Source organism: Apaloderma vittatum, unplaced genomic scaffold (assembly GCF_000703405.1).
Source record: "Apaloderma vittatum isolate BGI_N311 unplaced genomic scaffold, ASM70340v1 scaffold30335, whole genome shotgun sequence".
NCBI lineage: Eukaryota > Metazoa > Chordata > Aves > Trogoniformes > Trogonidae > Apaloderma > Apaloderma vittatum.
Genome location: NW_009717050.1, coordinates 1 through 25,924, shown reverse-complemented (window position 1 = coordinate 25,924; position 25,924 = coordinate 1). Strand labels below are relative to the sequence as shown.

The window sequence follows — 25,924 nt, the reverse complement described above, 5'->3', positions numbered from 1 at the left end:
ATGTGCTTTCGACCTGCTTTCCGTCTTTGCTCTTCTTCTGGACACCGGACTGCCTGGCACAAACCCTGAGACCTGGGGTGAGGGTTCTAAGTGTGATACAAGTCAGATTCCTGAAACTACCGGGATTTTTACATTTTTTGTTAAAGCTAGTGAAAAAAACCCTGCACCAACGTGAACACATGCCAGACAGCGTGTTGGAACCTATCTTTTACGGCGCACTATCGGTGCATGCATATATTTGCACAGGGCCATGAAAATAGTATTTGCGTACTGAATCATATAAATATGCGATATTTTCTCAAGGATACTGAACTATTCCAGCTGAAATGTTCTCCAGCTTACTGGTTTCCTAACTCCACTGACACCTCATATAACTTTTACACGGGAAAAAGAGCTGCCTGGTAGTCTTTTAGATTGTATTAAAGCTGTTATTAATGATACTTCTAGGGGAGAAAAAAGAGAAGGTTCATTTGTACGGCCTGGAGCTGTTGTTGTTGGCACTGACACCCGATTTTACTCGAGGAGAGCAGCTAGGACAGAAAAGCAGCTTCTGACTTCCATTTTCAGCCTCTGCTTGGGAGAATGTAATCAACACATTGTCTTATGCACCACTCCAAGATCTGGAGCGCTTCTTTAAATATCATACTATTTAATGTTTAAAATTTACCTCTCTAGTCAAAAGCTCAAAGCAGAAAGAAATAAGGTAGAGTGATTTGATGATTAAGATATTTTCATTGGACAAAAGACAAAAAAAGAGAGGGAAATGAGGAAAAAAATATGTATGTGAGGAAGCCAGTGTAAGATGTTGTGCTGCAAGTGCTCAGGGCTTAAGTGGATCCAGTTGACTTAGTGACATTATTTGGATCTTTCTCTCAAATGACCACATTCAGCAAACACACAAACCAGCTTTCTTCATGCTTTGGAGAAAGTAGTCTTCAAGGGTGCAGGATCTGCACTAGCAAATGCTGCAAAGATAGTGTCTCAAGTACTTCTTTTCACTCATTCAGAAAAATCTTCATTTAAAATCTGCTATTGGCTCACACCCACATTTAAAATTGCCTCTGATTTTCCCCGGAAAGCTCATCTCACAACCGTTCCCTTGTTTGTAAACCAGCTGTGTGGCACAAATCAGGAAGTAACTTCTCACAAGTAGGTTAAGAAAAGAAGGAGGGCAACTTCTCAGACACACAAGTACTGGATACTGGAACATGGCTGGGATATTGAATAAGGAATTTCTCTTCCTTGAACGCACTTGGTACAGTGGAAGTCTTTTCAGGACTCTACTGTAAGAGATCTTTGGGACTGAAATTCTTATGACACGAAATCCAAACTGCGATCAGCAACATAGTTACAGGGACTAATACTCCTAGAATGGACATCCCTAAAGACTGAACTAAAAGACTTTATTTAAACCTTTGCCATCCACAAGAAAAGCACACAACCCACCTAAAGGCAGCATAAAAGAACCAAAGGTGGGTGTGTCTTTTTCCCTTGAACTCTCCAGACTGGTTGCCCACGACTGGCTAGTAAAGGTGAGTAATACTAACTGGCATGCACATGTCACCATAACCCTGCGTGACTTATCTTTACTGTTCTGTAATATAGATCAAACTTCTGTCACACAGGTTAGATTCCTTAATGAAGTCGACAATTTATCAGCAGTGCTGTGAATGTTTTATTATGACTATACACAAACCATTCCGACTGAGCACGTCACTGACAGGAATCCCCAGGCTGTGCTCCGTTCAGTACTGACAGCTCAGCCCTGAGCTCAGCTCAGCTAAGGCATCAGCCAAGTGTTAGCAGCACTTCTTTAGCATTGAGCAGAACTGCAGATTTAGGCTGCTCAACATTCACTTAGATCACTTATTGTTACAACCAATAATAATGATAACTAATAATAAATAAAAATAAAAATAAGACAGCCCATGATCTCCCAGATAATACCTGGGCATAGTACAAGAGGTGGCGGAGGCTGATGACCACTCCCAGCTAACAGCTCGCTCGATATGAGCCATGATGAGGCACTTGCCCTTCAGTCAGTCTCTGGGCCTTGCCTTCGGTTCGTGTACTGCTACAGTCTTTGGTATTCACTCCTGAAGTTCCCAGTGATCTACACAACTATGCAAGATATATTCCATGAAAAAAACCCTATACTGAACCCAAAAGTAGGAACAAACCTCACCTCTGTCATGAATGATACTCATCCTAGTCTTAGTAAATATTCTTGCAAATATTGCAGCTTATTTTTTGGAATAGAAGCATATATAAGATCATATGACTAGAGAAATTTTCAGTAAACAATTTGAAGAAAAGAAAAAGAACACCAAGAAAATTCAGCCCAATATCTTTTCATACTAGGTCTGCAAACATGAAAGCTAACAACCTTTGTCATTCGCTCAATGAAAGAAAAAATGGAATCTTCAGGTGACGTTTAGAAAAAATACCATCGAGGTAACACGGAAACTAATTTTAATAAATACTAAGAAGACAAAGCAGAATGTTTACTCTTAAATAGACTATCATAAAATAAATTCAGACATGTAGGCAGTGAAACATATAGCCAAGAGATATAACTGTAGCAGGATGTCTTGCTATAATCCTCTCCCAGTTTTAAAGTGTAAGCTCTGCCCTTCTAAGATGACTGATTCCTTCTTGGTCTGAATATTTTTAATGAGCAAAGGATGACCCACCCTGAGTTAGTGCAGTGACAGTCCAAACGATATGGCTAGTGTACTTTGGTTTCAACTGTCATAAATACTTTTAATTACCAGTTACACCCAAAGAAGTTCAAGGTCCAAAGATAATTCACAGCATCCTCCTGCAAAAAAGTTCTGCAGTACTAACACCCCAGGTTCTGTTCTCAGAAACCTGGAGATGCTTCCCATACACAGTTTACTGCCTCCAAAGCTTAGCATCTCACCAATTTCCTTACCCCAGGGCGGAAGATCAGTATGCACAGCAGCTCTTTTCACTAACAGAAGCAATACCTAACTAGCTCCACATTAATAATACGCTGAAGCTCTGTCAGTGCCGTGCCCTGAGGAACTACACCTACGTGCTGCCCCGTGCCCACCTGCTGCCTGCTTCCCTACAGCACTAACCACCTCCCAGCCATCAGTTTACTCCCTTGCTTTCCATTTGATCTCTGCATTTTCTGTATCAAAAGTGTACACCAGAGTCAGCTTAGGAACCTCGGTATGACTGGAAGTAGGATTGTTTGGTTTCTTCCTACGCTGAACAGAGGCAGCCAATTTCCCGTGAAGGAAGCCAGCCCCAGGGTTTGTGACAGAACACCCAGCAGCACAGCTGCTCAGCTGGGGCTCTCCTGGCCTAGAACACCGAGGAGGGCAGGGGGGATACTTGTTTTGCTTTAACTCCAGCCACACAGGAGGGCTTGAAGCTATGCTGGAAGATTGAACTCAACGCCTCCCGCATCTCATACCTGGACCTCAGCATCTTGTATGTGAAATCAAGTGTGCAATGAAGACTTCCAACACTCTTGTTCCTGTTACTTTCTTTATGGACAAAGCAATACTTTTTCTGCTTAATTTCAGCTCTATTGAAAGGGAGACTTCAACTTGTAATGGTTTTCTAATACTAAATGAATGCAAGCTAATCCAGTACCAGTATGAATATCGTTTTGTGCTTTACATAATATGAACACAGTAGTTACAGATGCCTCCTTTCAAATAATTTATACACTGGTTTAGACTGTCCTGAGGCCTAAACTATTGCTTGCTGAACAGAAATATATACTTAATCGTAAATATAAATATTTTAAGTCTCTTGTCACATATAGTCAGCTGTCATTTTAATTTCATACCCTGCACATGGGGGTAAATCTACTTGCTTGTTCAAAAGGACTACAGAGAGTGCGGCTGCAGGTATACTGCTATAAATGATTCAACAGTTTCTTTTGGTTTATTTTTTATTTAAAGTAATAACAAAGCAAGCCAAACTACCTGAGGAGTTTTTCTCAAACACAGATGAACAGATGAAAACCCCTTTCCATTGCATGGAGTGTGGGGGCAATATGCTTCGTGCTATTTGTGCTGACACCAGTGACATTATGTGTCAACAGAGGTGGGGTTTATAACTATTGTGCTTCCTCTTTGAAACACAGTATAAAGGTTTCCAGAGCCCACATTGCTCCTCACTTCAGCTGCTCTCTGCCTGTGCAGATTTAGCCATCTCGTCCTAACATCCAAAGAACACAAATGGCGTTCTCTGCCCGAAGCTTTCAGCGCAGTACCAGCAGCCACTTCCAGTCTGCAGCACCCAGTGTGAGTGGTTTAACCTCCAGGAAAATGAGCATCCAAAAGCTTCAGGCACCCAGTGTCTATGGGGGAGCTGGGGGCTACGGCACCCGCATATCTACCAGCACCAGCCACGGGCCAGGCTTCGAGGGCAGCTTACAGCTTAGTATTACTGGTAATGACGTGCTGCTCACCGGCAACGAAAAATCAACTATGCAAAATCTAAACGACCGACTGGCTTCCTATCTGGAGAGGGTTCGCGCTCTAGAAAAGTCAAACTCCCTGATTGAAAAGCAGATCAAGGAGTGGTATGAGAAGAATACCGTAGACATAAGGCATGACTACAGCTCATACTTTAAAACCATTGAAGATCTCCAAAACAAGGTAAGATATCACCTAGCTATCTATAAACATAGGAATTGCAATTATCAGGGAAATAGATAATAACTTATTGTAGAAAATGCATTTTTCCAAATTGCAATCATCTCATCTAAGCAAAATAAATGTTAATTTTGATCAGATACAAATTACTGACAGATTTTACATAATTTACAGTATTAGATATATGTCTGTAGATCTGAGTAATATCATACATGAAAAATCTTTGACTTAAAATTAATTAATTTTATTTATTTGCCTTAGGTAATTTAATAAGTAAAAGCACTGACAGTAATTTCATATTTAAATACAGTTTAGCATCTGTTGATTTCAAAGTGTTTTTTATAAAAGAATGCCAAATGCTTTGAAAAAAATAATAGAATGCTATTTGAAATAGTAAATTACCACTATAAATAATAAAATATTCCCTCAGCAATCAGTTGACAGATTTGTCACATTCTGCTTCCAGTGAACTTCCTTAAATCTTTCCCCTCTTATTCTTTACCAGTTCTGTTTCTTATACTTTGAAAGTAAATCTCTTTCAGAGAGCAGTTTACCCCAACCATTTTATACACCTATTTTATAACAGGATAATTTGTCTTTTGGAGAACCCTAATTCCTTCTACGCACTTCAAAGAGAACTAAGCTCAAGCCTAAGTGACTACCAGACAGCTGAAGTTAAGGGAAATGCAGCCCACGTGCGGTATTTATTTCCAGAAATGGATCAAGTGTGCAATTACGATTCATCACTTTTCAACCATTCCTTTTTAGATTAGTGCTGCACAGCTGGAAAATGCAAGGCTTGTCCTGCAGATTGACAATGCCAAACTGGCTGCTGATGATTTTAGACTCAAGTAAGTTCCATGATAATTTCATAAATTCTCATTCACGCTCCTCTTACTCATGCAAGTTGCTAATTAGCATCAAAGCTGAGAAGCAAACATTTTCTAACAAAGTTTAATAAAAAGAAAAAATTTACAACTAAATCTGTAACAGTTACCGATTCCAACATTGACATCAAACAGGTGCATTTTCATGATGACAAAACAAGTCTTATTTTATAGGTATGAGAATGAACTCCTGCTCAGGCAAAGTGTCGAGGGTGACATTAACGGACTGATCCGAGTTCGAGATGACTTGACTTTGACAAAGTCTGATTTGGAGTCTCAGATTGAAAGTGTGACTGAAGAACTCGCTTTCCTGAAGAAGACCCACGAGGAGGTAAGAGCAGCCGAACACTGCCAGGGAGAGACATATTAAAAAAGCAGCAACTCAGCCTTACAGGCATAATGAAATCTTCATGGTTAATCTGAAAGAACATCCCACTTACAGTGGGATTCAACTCCAGATTAGCGCACCAAAATTTAGGTACCTATTCATGTATTACTTATGTGGATGTGCCTATGGCTTCTACTGCAATCAAGGGAGAGACAGTCAATAAAGCAGACGTAGCCTAGAGGGTGGTTCAGCTCCGCAGAGCAAACACCCATTGCCTGGACAACTGGGACACCCTCTGGCCTCTGTGGGTTGTAACAGGAGCTCTGGCTCATGTGGGGTTCCTACAAGTACTCGTGCACTCGGTTATGTCCCAGCAGTGCAAGCTCACACTGAACCTCACTCTTAGCACATCTATAGTTTCAGAGACCTACAAAGGTAAGAATGTTACACAGCCACTGTTTTTTTCCCCCTCTAAAGTAAAGACAAAAACTGTAATCCTAAATGCAAAATTACTATTAACAAAATCTCAACTACAGCATATGCCCGAGCTTTCCTCTTAGTGTCATACTATCAGCTTCAAAAGCGTAAACTCCTCATCCCACTGCAGAACATACGTTCTTTAAGCACTGTATTAGACAGATCCAACCTAGAGAAACAGCCAGCAGCTGACGCTAACGCAATCCTCATCGCTGTAGGACATCAGCAGCCTGCGCAAACAGGTGGGCGGCTCGGTTAACGTAGAGGTGGATGCTGCTCCAAGTATTGACCTTGCAACTATCATGGAAAAAATGAGACACCAGTATGAAGAAATGGCAGAAAAGAACCGTCAAGAAGCCAAAGAACGATTTGAGAAGCAGGTGAGCTCAATTACTTAAACATCAGCAAGAACCTCGGTCATGTCTAGCTGCAGTCTACAGCCCCTCCATTTTTGCATTTCAGACAGAAGAACTGAACCAGGAAGTAAAAATCAATGTGGAGCAGCTGCAGACGCAACGGACAGAGATCACCGAGCGCAGACAGATCTTCCACGGTCTGGAGCTAGAATTACAGTCCCAGTTTGCCATGGTAAATAATAGAGTACTTGAAATAAGCACTGTGTTCAGTACACAGTTACATGGATAGATACAGAAACTGAAAGGCTTTTCAATCAAAACATTAAGACAAAAATGTATTCTCTTGAATAATATATCTGTTCTTTTCATTGGCTGTAGACAAAGTCTTTAGAAGACACTCTGGCTGAAACCGAAGCACGTTATAGTTTCCGGCTAACCCAAATACAGGCAGCAGTTGCCAATTTAGAGGCTCAACTGAGGCAACTCCGAGCCGACATGGAGGGTCAGAACAGCGAGTACACGATATTGCTGGATATCAAGACTCGCCTGGAAATGGAGATCGCCACGTACCGCCGTCTGCTGGAAGGAGAGGACATCGGGTGAGGAAACACACACCCCTTGCCTGTCGGTTCAGTTCCGCGTGAGAGCAAACAGCATTGCAAACACTGTCTGTGTTCTCAGAAGGTGAAAGCATCACATCTGCCACTTTCCAGCTGGCTGGGGGCAGATGCGGGGAAGTCTGTGCCCAGTTACCAAGTCTAGATTCAGAGCAGGCTACGGTTCCTGCTCGGTTTCAGGAGCTGCAGTGGAAGTCAGTTGAGCCTGTCTCTCAGCCTCTGCACAGGCATACACTGTTCTCTCTGTGAGCTGAGTAGCTGGATAGATGTTAGGATATATGTTAGGCACCGTATATTTATATTTTTCAATTTGTCCTTTGAACAGACATGTCCAAGTGGATGTATCTACAGTAGAGTCTGAAAAAGGTATGTGACGCCAACCTTCTTATTTTTTCCTGGCTGTCCACTGAAATGGAACTAAATAGTTTGATATAAAACAGAGTTTCAGTGGAATCTTACACCAAGAAAGCTTTATGAATAGATAAACTACAGGGATTATATGAAACTTGGTTTTATGTATATAATTCAGGTGCCCATAGTAAAACCACAGACTCCCCAAACAGCCAAGAGAACAATGGGGAATTATTGAATTACCCTCTGGGGCACTTCAGCAGCATCTGCTTTCCTCCGCTGAGTGCGCCAGGAGAGTAAGCTCCCAGGCAAAGTATCTAGTTTAACAGTGAAAATACCCACCTCAGTGTAAGGCTGTTCCTAGGTTTTAGGTCCCCAAATCTGTGCTACACTGAAGCAAAACTATCAGGAGGGGTAGAAAGTGATTCCACAATGTTCACTGTAGTATTATGGGTAACATACAGGATGTTCAAAGGAAGAGCAATCATATCCTTCACACCCCAGATGTTTGCTTCCTGGTAACTGCGTATTGAAAAGATGCCTTTTTGTACTTTCTCGGTCGGGGAATTGCTGCTACTACTGCAGGAATATTATCCTGTCAGGACAGATTGCATTCAGTTAATTCTCTGTTCAATTTCATTACCAGAATCAAGTAAAACGAGGAAGATCAAGACAATTGTTGAAGAAGTGGTTGATGGCAAGATTGTCTCCTCTCAGGTCAAAGAGATTGAAGAGAAGGTGTAAGTGGCACCAGCAGAGAGGAGTCGGCTTCTGAGCTTCTCGGAGCTGATGCCAAAAGCAACAGATGAAACTTATAAAGAATCCAATCTAACTCTTTCTAAAACCCAGAAGGGTTGACAACTGCCAACTATCAAATCCCCATTAATCTTCATTTTTAGTTTCTTTGTGTAAGAGTATTAATAAAAATCAGTAAGTTATGAAGTACAAGATTGTGGGTTTACCTACACAGTGACTAAATACCTTGACGAAAAAAAGCAACCAAATCAGCCTGTTAAAAAGGTGTAATTGTTTCCAAGACAGATAAAAACTGAAATATTAGATTTCACTTACATTGGAGTCTTAAAATTACATTAAAGAACTTGCTCAGTAAAATTTAGTGTTGAATGACTTCCAGCATAAATTTACTGCAGCTTTTAAAATAATCTGAATTGAATTTAGAAAAATACTGAAGCAGTACTTACTGTTCACGTTTCAAAGCACTAAGCTGGTGAAAGTCATTAGATGAAGACGTGACAAAATTTGCTCATGTGCTTAACAGACTCTGGAGAGTAATGGACTCTTCTGAAAGCTCTGAGAGAAATTCTTCTTCATTTTTCAGACAGTCCATTTCAACATCTGGTGCCTTAAGTTTCCCCACACTTTCAACATATTAGTAAATGAAAAGTTTTTAGAAGAGAGCTGCTACTTCTGAAACCTTGATAGACACCTCATAAAAACTTTACAAAAACTAATTTACCAGATACAGATGATACATTCTCTTTCAAATGTGTTAGTTTAATGACAATCCAACATTTAACAATGTTTTTTTTCTCTTATGTACTAGTACACTGAGAGTCGACTAGTTTTTAAAAATGCATTTAGATGTTGATTCAGGGCAGTTTCTCTGAACTTGAACTACCTTTCAAATGTAACGCAGCTTCACTTTCGCAAAAACTGATTTTCAAATAAATAAGAAGTGGTAATTGCATTTCACAATACATTAAAATTAATAAATAAATTGATGGAGCCTATTTATGATTTTTCACTCTCTGTGCATCTTTATATCACCAGGGACTATAGTAAGAGAAGATATTTCATCAACAAGAATATATTTTGCCTTCCAGTTCAGAAACAAAGTACCACCATCTCTATCAAACCCTTCTCTACCACCAGCCGCACGCACCCTTTCCCTGCAGTGCACGTCTCCCGAGCCACCCCCAGCTCTCCACGCCAAGGAGGCTGCATTTTCCTCTTGGCACCCTCAGCACAACACCTCTTCCTTTTGAAATCTCACCGGTCCAGTGTGCTATTTACTGTACATAGACAGCTGCCAAAGAAAATAATCCCTTGCTCTCACTCTCACGAGTCACTGATACCAGGCTTGTAATTCATTTCTACATAAATGCTTTGCTTAAATCTTTGATCTACTGTTCATAATACGTTTCTGCTCAAAAAGTACCTACGTTCCTGGATATATTAAAAATTAATACATTTCAGTTGACAAATGCAATGATATAATTAAGTCAGGATAAAGAAAAAACTTTTTTTTTGTTTAACATAATAACTCCAAAAGGAAAGTATATTGGTTTTGAAGGGTTCCCATGGCTAACTTGCAACCTGAAGAGCTATATTTGATCTTCAGATTTATATTATAAATCGACCAAAACACAGAAATAATTTCCCTTATTTTCAGATAAGAGCAAACTATTGAGAAGAAACAATAGTCAGTTTCCAGCTCAAAAGTACAAATCACAGGTGTAGGCTATGCATATTACACAGCGATACTTCAGTGATGAAAGGGTTAGTGCAGAAAGTAGAATTAGGTATTATATTTGGTACAGTCAAGCACATTTATGTTTTCATATTACTGATCACTGAACATTCATATGCCTCTTCATACGCTTTTGTTGATCATTTTTCTTACTTCGTATTAAGCACAGAGGGAGCACTAATCTAGCAGAGGTTCATACCAGAAAATTATCATGCAAAGAAACACATTTTTGACATGCACACTGGCAAGTATGATATGAAAGGGATCACTCCACTGACTAAAGCATACCTCTGTAATAATAGCCCCAAACCAAGAAAGCAATGAATATGTAATGACCAAAAAAACTATTTAGGAAGGATTTAAATGCAAGAAGAAATTTTTGTGCTCCACTGCACACAGCAAAACATTATTGTGATGTCTCAGCTCTACTCCACCCATTCCCCCTCACACAGCAAATACCTGGAGGGCACCACATTTCCACTCCCATTAGCAATTTAGATTGGCACGTCTCATTGAGTTGGGTCAGGACACACTAAATTGACTTCCCCTCCAAACAAGAGGGAGAGAAAAATTACAGATCTTCCTAGGAGGTGGGGACTGCTGCTGGAACACCCACCGCCTTCCCTATATAGAGGGTGAAGCGTTGCCCGAGCTGCCCTGCTCTGTGCTGCACGCTCCCCACCGCCGGGCAGGGCACCCCCAGCATCATGGCCCTCTCCGTGCGCACGGCCGGCGGATCCCGGCAGTTCTCTTCTCGGAGTGGGCTTGGCGGGGGATCCCTGAGAATGTCCAGCTCTGGTGGTGGAGGAGGCTTTGGCGGCAGCGGACTTGGGTTTGGTGGTGGAGCCAGTGGAGGCTTTGGTGCTGCTTCTGTGCTTGGCTCCAGCTCTGGCTTCGGCGGGGGTTTGGGGGGCAGCTCAGGAGGAGGCTTTGGGAGCAGCTTAAGCAGTGCATTTGGCGCAGGCTTTGGCAGTGGCTTGGGTGTTAGGGGTTGCTTTTGGTGGAGGTTTAGGAAGTGGTTTTGGCAGCAGCTCAGGCGCTGGTTTTGGAAGTGGTTTTGGCAGCGGCTCGGGACCCGGGTTTGGAGGTGGCTTTGCTAGTGGCTCTGGATCTGGTTTTGGAGGTGGATTTGCCACTGTTGGTGCTGGAGATGGTGGCCTTCTTTCTGGCTCAAAAAAAGAAACCATGCAGAACCTCAATGACCGTCTGGCTGCTTATTTGGACAAAGTACGATCTCTGGAGGACTCCAATACTGAGTTGGAGCGCAAAATCCGCGAGTGGTATGAGAAAAATGGCCCTGGCACTGGTATCCCTGGACCTGGGAATGACTACAGTAAATATTATCCTATCATTGAAGATCTTCGAAACAAGGTAGCAAAGCAATGTGCTTCATGTATCTTTACCTTTGTAATTCATCCAATACTATTTTGGATTAAAATAGCAAATTGCCTTAATAAGCTGTTCTAAAGTACCAACACATGTAATAACCTCGGTCACACTGCACTGGTATCGTGTGTTGGGTTTTTCCTGGCTGTTAACAGCAGCTCTGCAGCTCAGCACACAGCGCTGGGGGACTTGGCCTCATCTGAATAAGACAGTGATGGAATCCAGTTCTACAAACTCTCATAGACTACAAAGTTAAAATTTTAATAAGTTTCATATTTCTTAGATCACAAATTCTGTTCCTGACAGACTACCTGGCAGGGTCTTCAGAGATTACAAACTATCTGGTCGTGGAATGGATTCGACATTAAGTGAAGCACGTTGATGCACAGAAGCTGAAAATCTGTCCCATGCAGTTTCATAGTAAATTATATAATAGTCTAACAAATTACATTTAATATTATAATGGTGTTTAGGATTACATTTACATAAATAGCTATACTGAGCTGCAAAGCCACTGGGCTACAAAGTCATTCTCTGAACACCCTTTGTATTCCAGATCATTAATGCAACTATCGACAATGCAAGAATCATTTTGCAGATCGATAACGCTAGACTGGCTGCTGATGACTTCAGACTGAAGTAAGTATATATTAGGAAAACTCATACTAATATTTTAAGGAAAACCTTATTTTGTATTTAAAAATCTCTTTCCTTGTATAATATGCTAACATAATTACTGAACAATGTTCTAATAATTATGTGTATTAAGATTTAATAGTAGAAGCTATGTAAGTACGCAGTAATAATTTACGTTTGACCTCTTTAACCATGTAAAAAAATCATATTTAATTACTTTGTTTACAGATATGAGAACGAAGTGGCTCTTCACCAGAGTGTGGAAGCTGACATCAATGGTCTGCGCAGAGTTCTTGATGAGCTGACCTTAACAAGAGCCGATTTGGAGATGCAGATTGAAAGCCTGAATGAAGAACTGGCTTATCTCAAGAAAAATCATGAAGAGGTACTTTTGTGTGTGTGTGTGAATTCAAAAGAAGGCAGATGAAATTGTGAAATATCATATTATTCCCTTATTTATGCCAGTGGGAGTTCTTTGATTTCATTGTTTTGTTTACTGTTCTTTTTTGAGTTTACTAAGTGAACGAGTGAAAGAAATGGGTACAGAAGCTACAGATTCTTCCGAAACAGAATCCGTATCACCTCTATTTCTTTACATGTATTTTTGGTAGAACTATTTTGCCTTTTATTAACAGAAATTTCTCTTCACTTTACATCTCTCCAGGAGCTTCAGGGCATCCAAAGCAGTACAATTGGCCAAGTCAGTGTTGAAATGGATGCGGCTCCAGGAACTGACCTGACCAAGCTTCTGAATGACATGAGGGGACAGTATGAAGTCATTGCTGAGCAAAATCGCAAAGAAGCTGAAGCATGGTTCAATGAAAAGGTAACAACCAGAGAGAGCAAATTCAGTGAAATGCATATAAAAATGAGTTAAATGTTTGGAACAGTAGAATCACACTCCATTCTTCCTTGTCATTTCAGAGTGGGGAGCTGAAAAGGGAAATCTCTACCAACACTGAGCAGCTTCAGTCAGGAATTTACTTAAAACGGACTCTCCAGAGCCTGGAGATCGAACTTCAATCTCAGTTTGCCATGGTATGTTCTAAAGAAGCTCCTAACTAGTCAGAGTGAAACTTCCAACTTCAAAAGTGCTGTTAGCTCTTATGCTATTCTATAGGATTTAAGATTGGCATTTATTTCCTATTAAATCCCGATTTTTTTATGCTCCTAAATAGCAGTAATATATGTAATTTGATTGCAAGTAACATGTTGCAAAGGAGATGAACTTTTATGTTTACATTCAGTGAAGCACTAAAGGTCAGTTTTCAAACTGGTATTTCAAGAAAAAAAAATCTCTAAGTAATGAGGCGACGCGTACTCACATTAAACTATTTCAGATGGTTTTGTCTTTGTCAATTTTTTCCCTCAATCCGAGATTACTTAATATCTTTCTCACACAGAAAAAATCCCTTGAAGACACTTTAGCAGAAACGGAAGGAGGTTACTGTGCTCAGCTTTCACAAATGCAACTTCAGATCGGGAATCTGGAGTCTCAGCTGTTTCAGGTCAGAGCCGATATGGAGCGCCAGAACGCTGAGTATCAGCAACTTCTGGACATCAAGACTCGCCTAGAAATGGAGATTGAAACCTATCGTCGCTTGCTGGATGGCGAGTTTGTGTAAGTAACCAACTTACATAAATATCCCCTTTGTTTTATTTTCTGTAGCAATACTCTTTCCATGGAAGAAAAAAAAGAGAAAAGAAAAAACAAGCAGTACATTCACCAAAAGGCAGTAAGGTCCATAAAATTATTCTGAAATAATACAAGTATACTCTAACTGAGGAGAACGACCCATTCTGCTCAGTATTTAAAATAATCTATCAATGCCAACATGAAAAGGGAATTTCTCCTGATCCTGACAAACATTCTGCAATACTGGATGTCTTCAATTCACTTTCAGGAGCGCAGGACAGGGAGCTACATTTGAAAGCTCATCTTTGACAGGATCCAAATCACAAACACAGTCACTGGATTCTTCTCAGGGTGGGTAAAACTTGATCAAATACAATTTCGTTTCTAAAGTCTTTCTTATAAATAAAATACGTGCTATTCTGTTTACATCATAGAGTTTATTAAAACAAGAAATTAATCTGAAAGGAAAAGGATGTAATTGTTTATGTATGCATGCTGCTCTGTTTTATAATTTTTAGCACTCTGATAAACATTTGTTTTGTTTATGACATTTAGATCCTACCAAAACTAGAAAGATCAAGACAATCGTTGAAGAAGTGGTAGACGGAAAGGTTGTTGCATCCCACGTTAAGGAAGTTGAAGAGAAGATATAAAGCAGCGCCTGATATTGCAAAGGATCCGACCACTGCATGTTTTTTTCAAAGCCAAAATGGATAAATGATTTTGTTGTTTTGTATGACATGATAAAATTAGACTGGCTTTTTACTAAGATTCTTTCACATAAAACAAAGCCTGCATTGTCATTCTTAGCAGTCCTACAATGTATTTTCTGCTTCAGTCTATTGGCATTACTTGTGCTATTTTCACGGTGTTCTTGAAATGTATCATCAACTCTTTGTTCAATAACTAGAAATATGGTGCACACATTAGGCATTTAATTAGATATGCTTTTTAAAGTTTTTTAGTAATTAGTAGATAAAATAATTTTACTATTCTAACCTCATTTTTCAGTTTTCGTGACTAATAAAAAGGACTTAACAAGCTTTAAGATATTAGTCTCCTTTATTCTTCATTTAGGACTGCTGCTCCTGATCCATATTTGCTCTTCTTTTGGATATCTTGCTTCCCCCTGTACTAAGTGTGTGGTACAGTACTCCTCGTTCATTTAATGAAATTAAACCAATGCTAGAACATGCATGTTAAAAATGTCTTTAAACGTGGGACTAAAGGAATACTTGCTAACTTATATTCTAAAGCTATCAATTTAAGAGAGAAAGTTTTGCAAGCAGGACATATTGTAGAGACTGCAACAAAAATGAAAGGGACACGCTGGTTCACAGGCTCGTGTCCCAGTGTCATCTCGTAGGAGCACAACGTGATCCTTCAAATCCTGAACCAGCTTCATTTGAACAACTCAAATGAACTATTTAAAGGAATCTCATTCAAACCAAAATTATGAACCAAAATACAATCCCTTGACAATTCACACCCAAGCTTTTGTTCTTGAGCCATAAAGTTGACATTTTTTGTGTGATTCTTAGGTAAGAAAAGGAAGCAATATTACATAAATCTCAGTAAAGATAAAATTGCGTACACCTACCTACATCAAGGATCTCACAGCCAGGTGTTCCATTTACACCTGAAAAAAAGAAATGGAAAAAGAAAGCATTAGTGCTAACTTCTTTTTTAAAAGCTTGTAAAAATTCTATCAGCTGGCAAACATTTAGCTCCTGGTAACGCAAAGATTCACCCACAGATTCCTGTTAATGCATAAAGTTTGATTTGTCAGATTGAATATCCCTGCAGAATTGTATTTCAAACTCAATCATTTCTGGATTCATTTCTGGACACTAGAGAGCTTTGACCTCACCTAAAGCAAGCAGAAGAGGTTCTGAGTCTCGCAGAACAGAAAGAAAACTGTAAACAATTGGCACTGCAATGCAAAGAAAAAGGAAGATTTTAAATTACATTTCAAGATCTTATTTGCTTAAATACACAGGCTCTCCCTAGTAATGTTTATACTGTTCTAAGGTGCAATATCATGCGTGTTTGACGGACTCCCGATGGGGGTTTTTTATGTGACTGTTCTCATACTATTTTAGAACTACATAAAACTAGAACAATTAAGACACTTCCAGAAAAGACAGTGGACAACAAAACATTCTCATCTCAGTCCAGGTCAGCTGAAAACCAGTCAGCTAAGAAAAATAAACTCAGAACACAGGATCCTTTTACATGTGCCAGTTCACAGAGGGAAGAACAAGGAAGCCTTATGCACACAAGGAGACTTTCAAGTGGTATAATACTTTTGACTTCTAAAAAGATGAGTGTTATGTAAATGTTTGCTGCTATTTTTCTCATTTCATTCATGTATATTACTAGTTGGAACCTAAAAATGCATTCTATCCAGGGAATTTTCATTTTCACTGAAACCTGATCTTTTTTACTAAATATTTTTTTTATCTTGTACCACACATTACTGAAGAAACTTTGAAAAATAAGTATGAACTGTTCTTCGTAGGCAAGATTTTTGGGATCATACAGTAGCTAGTGAGCCAGGAAATGATTAATTATTGGCAGAAAATATAGCACAGAAGATGACCTGTATTTTCTGCCTCCCTGGTAGCTGTCAGGAAAAGCGTGAAGAATCTTAACAAAGCCTGCACGTTCTGTGAGCTGAACACATCGACTCATGGCAGAGGTTCCCTAAACACCTTCAGAGACAAACCAGACACTTTTTCTGACGGCAGGTAGCTATGCTTGAAGTGTTGATTCACCAGAGCTTTGGAGATAAGCAGCCAAACCCCTCGCAGAAGGTGCACAAGCACTCTTTACCGCTAGTGGTGCTGGTTCCTCTCCCTCTGTTTCTGTTCCGCCAATAAAACCCCCAAATGTTGGGTGAGAGGATGTCCATGACCCAGCTCTTTTCCGAAAGGGGACAGTCCTGAACGCTAGATCGGGTCGGCCACCTGACGCTTCCTCTTGCCGAATCTCAAAACCTTTGAGGATAGAAACTCTGTCGCATCTCTAAATAACGTGCTCTGGGGCTGCACAACTGCCGGGTGAACAGACCTGCCAGCAGCTCCCCCACCGACAGGGTGCACTGGTGGAACCGGTCCCCTCCCCTCTACGATTGCACTCTTATGCTGCGCAGCTGTAATTTTGTCCTGTTTTGTATCTCTTAACCTCACGGTTTTGAGGTTATAAGAAATGACAGCTATAGTGTAACAAAGGCATAAAGGCATTGTATATATTCATTTCAGTACCTACGGTAGGACTGTCTATTTTAACTGCTGCAAAAGTGACAGGCCTTCGCATCCCTGAACCTGCCTTCAGAAACGACCGGAGGCCTGTGCCCTTCCAGTGCCTGCTCCGAAATACCGCTCTGCAGCTTTAAAAGCCGGCCGTGCTCCCCCTGCGCTCGCTGCAGGCGGCGAAAGCTCTGCAGCAGCCGGCTCGTCCTATCGCCAGGGCTGGGTGAGCCAAGGTGGAGGCTGGGAGAATGGAACTGCCCCAGCTCCTCAGCGGCATCAGGGCAAGGTATGAAACGCTCAGCACCAGCAATCAGACCAAGACCATCAGCTCAGCAAGGACCCAGGTAATGACTGCACACAGACACACACCTTCCAGAGGCAGGAGACAAGCCCTCTCTGTACAGTTCCTCCCTCAGCCTCTATGAGGTACAGTATTTCCTTTGCGATGCAGCGTGTTATTGGGGAAGGGATTTTGATTTTACTGCAGTAAGATGTGCACTAGAAGATACGGAAATAGATTTGTTTAGGGTACGAAATTCACACTAGCCAAATGCTGTGTAATTCATCTGGATGTTTTTCTGTACCTGCAACAGTGATATTGTCGTGATTTAAAAAAAATGATGACATATGCTGTAACATGGTAACCTCTAGCACCATTTAGTTATCCCAGAGGAAAAGAGAATCTTGAAAATTAAAGGCGATGTAAAGAATCCATTTATATGCAGCTTTGCCATTTTTAGCACCTATATTAAAAACTGTACTTTTTCAAGAACTATTTTATATTGTTCACAGTAAAACTATGTTCTACTCCTCAGCAAATAGAATTTGTTCTTTCATACAGATTGATTAAATGTTATCAACACACAATGCTACTATTACAGATTTACATACAAAGCACCTCTAAAACCCACTGAACTTTGAAATAAAATGTCAAAACAATTTTCAGCATCAAACATCAAGAAATTCAGGGTGAAAATTAGATATTATATATATGTTGTACTTGTTAGGTATTGCAGAAATTTGGGAGGTTTATTTTAACCTCAGGCCAGACTACTGCAATCTGGTGGATCTACACAGAATTCCAATGACACGCAGCAGATATCACTAGATAGTTAATCCAAGTTTCTATTTGTGTTTGGCACAAAGCAGCTAATGACAAAATCTTGTCACATAAATTCTGCAGCACCCAGGCAAAAAAAGGGGTAAGCAAAGAATATTAAGTGTTCCCTTGTGGATTAGCCAAATTTAGATTTTTCGCCATAACAATGGCATGGTGAAATTACAACGGGTCAGTATGCTACAGGGGGAGAAAGCAGCTTATTTTACTGGCTTCATAAGACCTGAATTAAAGAGTTTATTTTCTTAGAATTGATGGCATCGTAAGAACCTACATAAAGCAATAAAATATGCAAAAGATTATGTACTGTTTCAAGTGCTTATGGCATCTTCATCACTTGCAGTAAAATTCAGAATCAAAAAGGAAAAATAACTTTCATAAATAAAACATTCCGGAAGTTAAATGCATGAACATATTATGGAAATCAAAGATGAGCCCAAATCTAAAGTGAGCCCACATATGCTCAGGATTGGCTTAAAAATGTGGGGCAAACCCCCCACATTTTCTTGCAAACACAACACAGTACTTGTTTGACTATTTACATTTTTTTCTAAGAGTAAGCTTCAGCCTTAAGGCTGGCAAATTATCTTAAAAGATATTTTAGGTCAGGATTAAGCTTGGAACAGGCACTTCACTTCTGAACTGTGACATATAACATGGGTGACAGCATATACTTGGGGAATATGCCAGTTTTTTCCTTCTTGTTATAGGTAAAGCTTAAATAACATGTGCTTGGATAAAAAAGTTGGATAAAGATGCTATTCATATATAAATGAATGGAGGCGCTTGCTCTCAAATGGCAATGTGAAATCTAGTCACTGACTATATCAGGCAAAATCAAAATTACAGCAATTTTCAACTGTGATATATTCATGCAACCACTCGAAAGGGCTCCCTCTCTACAAAGCTGTTCTTAGAAATCAAAAATACATTAAAAACAAACAACTTTATTCCAACCTGGAAGCTTGAAATGACTGCAATTCCTCTAATAGCCATGAAGTTAAGCACATTTACTCTAGAGGTGAATAAGGTCTCAATGCAACTGGTTAATTTGTATGGGAATTCTATTACAAATATATTAGGGATAAAGATGCAGCCAACTACTTCCCATCAAACATAGCAGGATAAGGGCTTCCCATCTACACGGCACATAAAATATTGGCTCATCACTGTTAGCTTTAACAAATTTATACAACTCCCCAAAAAATCCAACTAGATTTTTTTTTATGTATCTGTTTTATTTTCATTATTTGAATATATTTTTAATATTGCTACCTTTTTTTTATATCCCCTGTAGCTAGAAGCGGCTACAATTCAAAGAATGGACAAAGATGCAGAAGCATTAAAGGCAGCCAGAGCAGAACTCTGTGAAGCAAGACGGCAGTGGCACCATATGCAGATTGAAATTGAATCTCTCCACGCTGTGGTAAGCATCATAAAATGAAACCTGAAGCCTCCTGGAAAAAAGAAACCGTGTTCTTGATGTAAACTATTCCACAATTCAGTTTATCTAACAATCACATCCACTAGACAGTGGAAACCCAGCACACACAGACACGCAGAGCCTGCAGCGGACTGTCGGCGCCTTACGCAGCAACACCCCGGCCACTCACCCACACTTAGGAGTATCACACACTGGGATTCAGGATCTGCCATTCAGTAGACTCATGTTTTCATGTTGTCACTTGTTTTTGTACCGTTGTGAGCTAGCTATCATCTTAACCATACAGGTAAAATCAGAGCTCCGGAAAATCAGTGCTAGTGGATTGCTGCTACAACAGAAGGCCACATGTTTCTATCCCATCTTAAATTACTACAGATTTTACTGGCAGATTTCTCAGAAGTATTCCTAAAGAATATTTTTTAAAGAACTGATGTAAAAATACACAGATTGTTAATGAAAGGTATATGCAACATTTTTACACATATACTTTCCAAATCTTAAAATATGAGTTAAATTTCACAGGAAAAGGGTTTGGAACGTTCATTGCGTGCCACAGAGCAGCAGTACCACATGCAACTACAAAATTTAGAAGCTGAGATTGAGTGCTTGGAGAAGGAGCTACTGGAAGTGAGAAGAGGCATTGAGAAACAGCTTCAAGAACATGAGATTCTCCTGAACACAAGGATGAAACTGGAGGAGGAGATAGCAACATATCGCAGCCTGCTGGAGCAAGAAGAGAACAGGTACTTGTTAAATGTACTCAAATTTAGCTTCCTTTTCAGAACTTCTCATTGAAGTAATCATCAGAATTGTAAACATATGAACCAATCATTAAAAAATTACACTATAAAATCCTTAGTGATGATTCCATTGTAACAACTTCACTGACTCCCCATTTCTGGAGCTGAGGGTATCCCCGTGATGCGTGGCAGACAGCAGCGCGTCTCCTGCCTCCTCACTGAGGCACTGCCTGCTGACGCAGACTTTGCGCCCCCGGAGCTGCCTGACGTGGGCTCCGTTTGTCTCAGACCATTGATGAAGCGAGTCCAGGCGCGTGAAGCTGTGGGAGAGGAGCTCACATCTCATCCCTTGACAGATGGCCATTTGCACGTGGAGTTTATGCGCTGTGCTGTCACGGAAAGGGTGTTGAGGAGCACTTTAGGATGGTATTTAAGAATATGCCTTCCAGGGAATCCTAACAAAAAGTTGCTGCAGTCAGACAGAACTTCTCATGGTTCTCATATTTTTAAATTTTTCATAGCTGTTCATAGGACAAGTTTTGGATTAAAGTAATTCAATATTATGACTGTAATATTTTTTATTTTTGCAGGTTTCGTTGCTCTATACCTGACCAGAAGGATGACAAAAAGCCTACCACTAGCAAGATTGCATTTACACTGCCTTCGAGTGAGTTTTTAGACACTTTCACTTGGGGGATTATGGCCCTAAAGGAGGATTCTAACTGCCAACAAGTTACTGGGTATTACAAAAGGATCTTCTTCCAATACATGAGGAGGAAAAATACCTTTAGGTCCCATGTGCTGCATGCCTACTACATCTGCGTTTTCTTTTACAGATAGTGTAAAGCAGCATGAAACTGAGAAGGTAGAACTGATGACAAAACAAGCAATCCTAGATGGAAACATTATAAAGGAAAGCGCTGAAGCTCATGGCACTGTACAGTAAGATAAACATGATTGTAACAAAATAAGAAAACAAGTGGTGGGCATTACACTTCCATAGCTTTGAGTATTCTTTTATTTAGCATCTGTTATACCATGCCCATACAGCCAAGAATCTCCGGAATAACAGGGATAGTTCTTGAAGGTATATCGAATGGCAAGTTTTAACAATACATTAAATTTTGAAGTGCTTTTTATTAGCATTTACTTCATAGCTAACACTATCATGATGACGCTTCTGACTTGTTATTTCTATTTCTTTTACAAATGAAACTATGAATAATTCATCTAGTGCAGTAAAAGCAAAAGAGCCCACACCACGTTTGCGAGGTGCCTCTGGGGCATGTTTATGCACATTAACTCAGGCTTGGCTGCTCTAACTTGCCATTTGGGAGCTCCTACGTCTCACCAGTTACCAAACAGGGAACAGAGAGCTTGGCTCCTAAGTGGACATGGGAAAGTCTGTTAGTACGTATTACTCACCTTAAATGACTGTAATAGTATTGGACTGCTTATTTGCACACCTGAGCTTTGTCCATCGTACACAGTGTGTCAGTTCTGCGTGGGGCTACTCACCTGAGGACTGTTACAGGTAAGGGCCCCAGAGCCAGACCTTAGATCTGGATCCTGACACATCCTTGGAGGATTAAACCAATAGGATGTGGCTGCCCAAGTGTTACTGAATCAGCTGGGTTTTCAATTCTCTGTACTTTACTTCTGCCCTTTCTTTCTTTTTTTTTTAATTCAATGTAGATCTGCATCTTGAGGTTTGGATCTGAACTAGATTTTTCTGCTCCCTATTTAGAAGGCTTTCAGATCCAGGAATTCTGTCCTGCCCACTATACAACAGAGGTTTCTTGCAAAGTTTTTGAACTTGGATTCCAAACTTTCTCCTTAGAAACAAACTGCTTCATGTGTTTAGAGCAGTGGTTTCGTATCCATGTCTACTTAAAAGTACAAAACCAAGAATATAACGAACCCTTTATTTAGCTTTTCTGGAGAATGAACCTGTGAAAAAAACAAGAAAAATTCTAGTGTCTCACTACCCATCTAAAGTAACTTGTCACTTTCTCTCTAGATTTTAAAAGGAGTACTGCGGATAGATAATTCATATTGCCTAGAGGATCATAAATACATTTATTTTGTTGTTTCAGGACAGAAAAAGTGGATGAAGTCATTAAAGAATGGGAAGGCTCTTTCTTTAAGGACAACCCTCGTTTAAGGAAAAAATCTGTTTCCCTGCGCTTTGATCTCCACCTCGCAGCAACAGACGACGGATGTTTGCACACTAAAAAGAAAGCTCTTCCCGACGTTGAAGTCAGGCTGGTAATGAGGAGATCTTGCAGTATTCCATCTATCAAACCCTAACCTACAGCAAATTAACCCGAAGTTCACCCCCAAGGGGCTCTGGAAATAAACTGCAGGTGGACGTACACGGCCTGCTGTCTTGCAACAACTACACAACCTTACTAAGTACTTTGATTAATACAATAAAAACACACCAGTCTTTTAAAAGAAAGAGAGAAGAGCAAGGGAGTTAAGATTCCAAGAAACCTAACTTCTACTAGTTTTATATTCTGGGTGCAGCCCTTTAATTTTCTCATTGTTGTTGTTTTGTAGAATTTCCCCAAATATTACAGAAATTAAACAATAACTTTATACTTTAACATATTCTGCCTTTGTAAAAGAGAACTTGTTTTCTCTTTCTGGAAATGAGAACTGAGTATTTCATTCTCTTAATTATTCAGTATTGCATACATGTAATGACTGCTGAATCATTGTAATCATTTATATCACAACTGTCATACTTCTTGAAATATTATTTTAAAATAACACTTTCTAAGAGCAAAAATTACATACAAAGATGCTCTTAAAATACATAAACTATTAACAAAGAATTTTCTTTTTAAAGTGGCTGGTATTTTTAAATTAATTTTTTTAGACAATGACTGTAATTCCCTTACAAAATTATATGCATATTTTTAAAACTGTTATTTAAAAACCAGTAATACTTTAGCCATATTGTTCCACTGATTTTGAAGCAGTAATTTCCACTGAAATTCAATCATTCTCTTACGTGTCCACACAGATCTGTACTACAATGTTCTTAACCATAGCAAGTAAAATGATTTAATTGTTCAAATGTAAGGAGTCAACCAACCATTTTAATGCTGGCATTTAATTAATTTTGTTTTTTGCAACAATGTGAATTAATCTTCAACAAATTCCTCCTCCGACAAATATTATAAGTTAGTTATGCCCTTGATCTAGTATGATGTAACAAGTCACTCTCATGCCAGGCTAGGACTGTTCATAGGACATTTGACTCCTTCAAATTAAACGAACTAAATAAGGGCTACATATTCTAAAATTCTACCATGCTCAAAAAGGATCCCCTGCTGCTACTCAAAGTAGCTATGGACAAATACAAAGTACAGTAGATGATCTTGCTTCCATACACAGCAGAAATAAAATACAAACTCAGACATACTTCTTCGTAATATTATGAGACAAATTTCAAATAAAAATTCAAACAAAATTGCATTACTACAAGCATTGTAGTAATTGTTGATGAGGATTTTTAAGAGGTATAGATGTCACAAACTCTCACCAAAATCACTGGGATGTGCAGGGGCTCAGAATCTAGAAAAACCTCGTACTGTATTTGCTGGACTCCCAGCAGCATGTAAAGGATTAATTTAAGTGTCAGTATTTGCCTTACGACTTAACGGCATGTGTTACAAAACCTGATACTAACGATTCTTTCAGTGTTAATTTATGCTTCTATCTTTTGTTAATGGTGAGAACAATGCGTTTATATTGCCCACAGTTCTGTATCTACTGTATGAAGCTGGCTAATTATCATTGACCTTAATCCTGATCTGGTGTTGTTAATACTTGAGTATTTGGCATCCTGAATGTATTAGCCTGCTCTAGTATTTTCACTATGCAGCTTTTTTTGTGCTTATACTCTGTACATTTTACAATACTTGAATTTAAACTAAGTTTTAATTGCTTTAAGACACTTTAAACAGGGATACAAATTTACCAAAGTAAATTATAGTACTACAATTAAAAAAGTATTAACATTGAGTTTGCACATGCATATTTTGCGAGTTTTAATGTGTATACCTTAAAGGAAAGAAGTAACAGAGAAATACTAAATAAAAATTGTAGATAAGAAAACCTGTAACATTGCAACCAAGTGTTTTCTAAGTTCTCCTCTACAATGAGAAAGACACAAATTCCCTAAGAATCTTTATATGTAAGGTGAGTGTTCTCCTGCTACAAAAAAATTATACTTTTTCTGGTAAATCCAGCAACCCTGATTAGATCTAAAGTCCTGTGTTCTGACTAGCACACAGGAAAGAATGTAAGACAGTATCTGGCAGACATAGGTCATAATCTACAAGATAAATTGACAGGCAAATATGTAACAGCAAGCAAATATGTAACAGAAACTTAGCTTAATACATAATCCTTGAAACTCCTTAGGCAGACCTCCTCATGCAAGCAGAGCTTGCATAGGCATATAAAAATTAGCATAGCAAAGTCAAAAAACCAACCATGAAACTAAGGAATATGCTGCTGGCTTTGAAAACACATACAGTGACTCAGAACTATTGGCATGGGAAGTGACTAGCTGTAAACATACTTGAATATCATAATAAATACTTTAATAAGCTGCTCAAATTTAGGATTTTAACTTTATCAACATTAAATGCATTTTTAACACTATCAGCAAAACTATGTTATTAATAAACGAGAGAAGAATGCATGCAGAAGTCAAAAATGGGGAAGAAAATGGGGTTTTTTTAACCTCTTAACAAGTATTTTCTCACCTTCTCGTTACACATGTTCTGCCCAGATGGAACTGCAGACTAGAGGCCGGTGCATTTGCCTGGCTGACTGAGCAATCGTTTCAATTCTTACATTCTTTCAATTATGAAATTGAAGTCACAGATTATTGTGCTGCAGGTCAAGAAATTTCCATTGTGGCCACAGACAGCACGTTCTGGGTAGACGAGGGCAGGGTTCTTGCCACTTTTATATGTTCACAAAAAAGTGCTTATTTAGGAACAAAAGCTAGCTGGGTTAGACAAGCTGTAGGCATCAAGAATAAATGGGTCTAATTTGCAGCTACCCAGTATCGTATTCAGTGATTTTTCTTCTTTTCCCCTTCTACCATCCTTTTGCGTTAGGTATCATCTGTCTCTTTCCATTCAAAAAAAAAAAAGCTATTTCAGCTCTCTTGTTGTGAACTGTCTGGATTTCCCTCAGCTGCCACTTTGACCAGCAAAGTCCTCCTTTACAGATGTCTGGAAATTTATCTTACTAGCCTTATAGTAACATTTCAATGTCAAACTTCACGTTTTAATTCAGTCACTTTTATAAAAGACTCCTACGATGAATGCTGGGGTGTGGTACTTTTCCATTTTCCTCAGACACTCAGAGCCAGGCAGGACACTCATTTTTTCACCTCCACGTGCGACACCTTCACAAACGTCTGCAAGGAATGGTTCTGGACAATCCCAGCGCCCCCAGTGCGCTCCGCAGCCCTCTGCGGCAGAGCTAGTCACTCTGATGGTGTTCAAAATTAGCATCCACACGGGTTTACAACC

At 39.5% G+C, this 25,924-nt stretch overlaps 3 protein-coding genes across 7 annotated transcripts; all 3 read left to right on the top strand.

Moving 5' to 3' along the window:
* Positions 1-4,220: 4,220 nt before the first annotated feature.
* On the top strand, positions 4,221-8,400 carry KRT20 (keratin 20). Of its 2 annotated transcripts, XM_009869769.1 has the most exons (8): positions 4,221-4,643; positions 5,409-5,491; positions 5,702-5,858; positions 6,551-6,712; positions 6,795-6,920; positions 7,067-7,287; positions 7,631-7,671; positions 8,303-8,400. In XM_009869769.1, the coding sequence occupies exons 1-8, from the start codon at positions 4,221-4,223 to the stop codon at positions 8,398-8,400; spliced, it is 1,311 nt and encodes a 436-aa protein (XP_009868071.1). The 2 variants fall into 2 exon arrangements, with proteins under 2 accessions (XP_009868071.1, XP_009868073.1); XM_009869771.1 differs by lacking the exon at positions 7,631-7,671 and having other exon boundaries at positions 4,341-4,643; positions 8,259-8,400.
* Positions 8,401-10,854: 2,454 nt separating this feature from the next.
* LOC104269362 (keratin, type I cytoskeletal 12-like) lies at positions 10,855-14,458 on the top strand. 3 transcript variants are annotated; one of them, XM_009869768.1, is made up of 10 exons: positions 10,855-11,128; positions 11,160-11,189; positions 11,271-11,518; positions 12,090-12,172; positions 12,398-12,554; positions 12,834-12,995; positions 13,094-13,207; positions 13,573-13,784; positions 14,074-14,156; positions 14,361-14,458. In XM_009869768.1, exons 1-10 carry the CDS (start codon positions 10,855-10,857, stop codon positions 14,456-14,458), a joined length of 1,461 nt encoding a protein of 486 aa, XP_009868070.1. The 3 variants fall into 3 exon arrangements, with proteins under 3 accessions (XP_009868070.1, XP_009868069.1, XP_009868068.1); XM_009869767.1 differs by having other exon boundaries at positions 10,855-11,119; positions 11,154-11,518; XM_009869766.1 differs by having other exon boundaries at positions 11,160-11,518; positions 13,573-13,790.
* Positions 14,459-17,307: 2,849 nt separating this feature from the next.
* Positions 17,308-22,670, top strand: KRT222 (keratin 222). Of its 2 annotated transcripts, none has more exons than XM_009869765.1 (6): positions 17,308-17,403; positions 19,474-19,602; positions 20,143-20,363; positions 20,951-21,027; positions 21,197-21,302; positions 22,457-22,670. In XM_009869765.1, the coding sequence occupies exons 1-6, from the start codon at positions 17,308-17,310 to the stop codon at positions 22,668-22,670; spliced, it is 843 nt and encodes a 280-aa protein (XP_009868067.1). The 2 variants fall into 2 exon arrangements, with proteins under 2 accessions (XP_009868067.1, XP_009868066.1); XM_009869764.1 differs by having other exon boundaries at positions 21,152-21,302.
* Positions 22,671-25,924: the final 3,254 nt, after the last annotated feature.

Bases quoted from the DNA above. Each gene is read 5' to 3' on its own strand.
- LOC104269362 (XM_009869766.1), top strand. From the start codon at position 10,855: ATGGCCCTCTCCGTGCGCACGGCCGGCGGATCCCGGCAGTTCTCTTCT. The intron at 12,555-12,833 runs GTACTTTTGTGT...ACATCTCTCCAG, and splicing joins TCAAGAAAAATCATGAAGAG to GAGCTTCAGGGCATCCAAAG. The intron at 14,157-14,360 runs GTGGGTAAAACT...TATGACATTTAG, and splicing joins GTCACTGGATTCTTCTCAGG to ATCCTACCAAAACTAGAAAG.
- KRT20 (XM_009869769.1), top strand. From the start codon at position 4,221: ATGGCGTTCTCTGCCCGAAGCTTTCAGCGCAGTACCAGCAGCCACTTC. The intron at 7,288-7,630 runs GTGAGGAAACAC...TCCTTTGAACAG, and splicing joins CTGGAAGGAGAGGACATCGG to ACATGTCCAAGTGGATGTAT. The intron at 7,672-8,302 runs GTATGTGACGCC...TTTCATTACCAG, and splicing joins TACAGTAGAGTCTGAAAAAG to AATCAAGTAAAACGAGGAAG.
- KRT222 (XM_009869764.1), top strand. From the start codon at position 17,308: ATGGAACTGCCCCAGCTCCTCAGCGGCATCAGGGCAAGGTATGAAACG. The intron at 19,603-20,142 runs GTAAGCATCATA...TAAATTTCACAG, and splicing joins TTGAATCTCTCCACGCTGTG to GAAAAGGGTTTGGAACGTTC. The intron at 20,364-20,950 runs GTACTTGTTAAA...TTATTTTTGCAG, and splicing joins CTGGAGCAAGAAGAGAACAG to GTTTCGTTGCTCTATACCTG.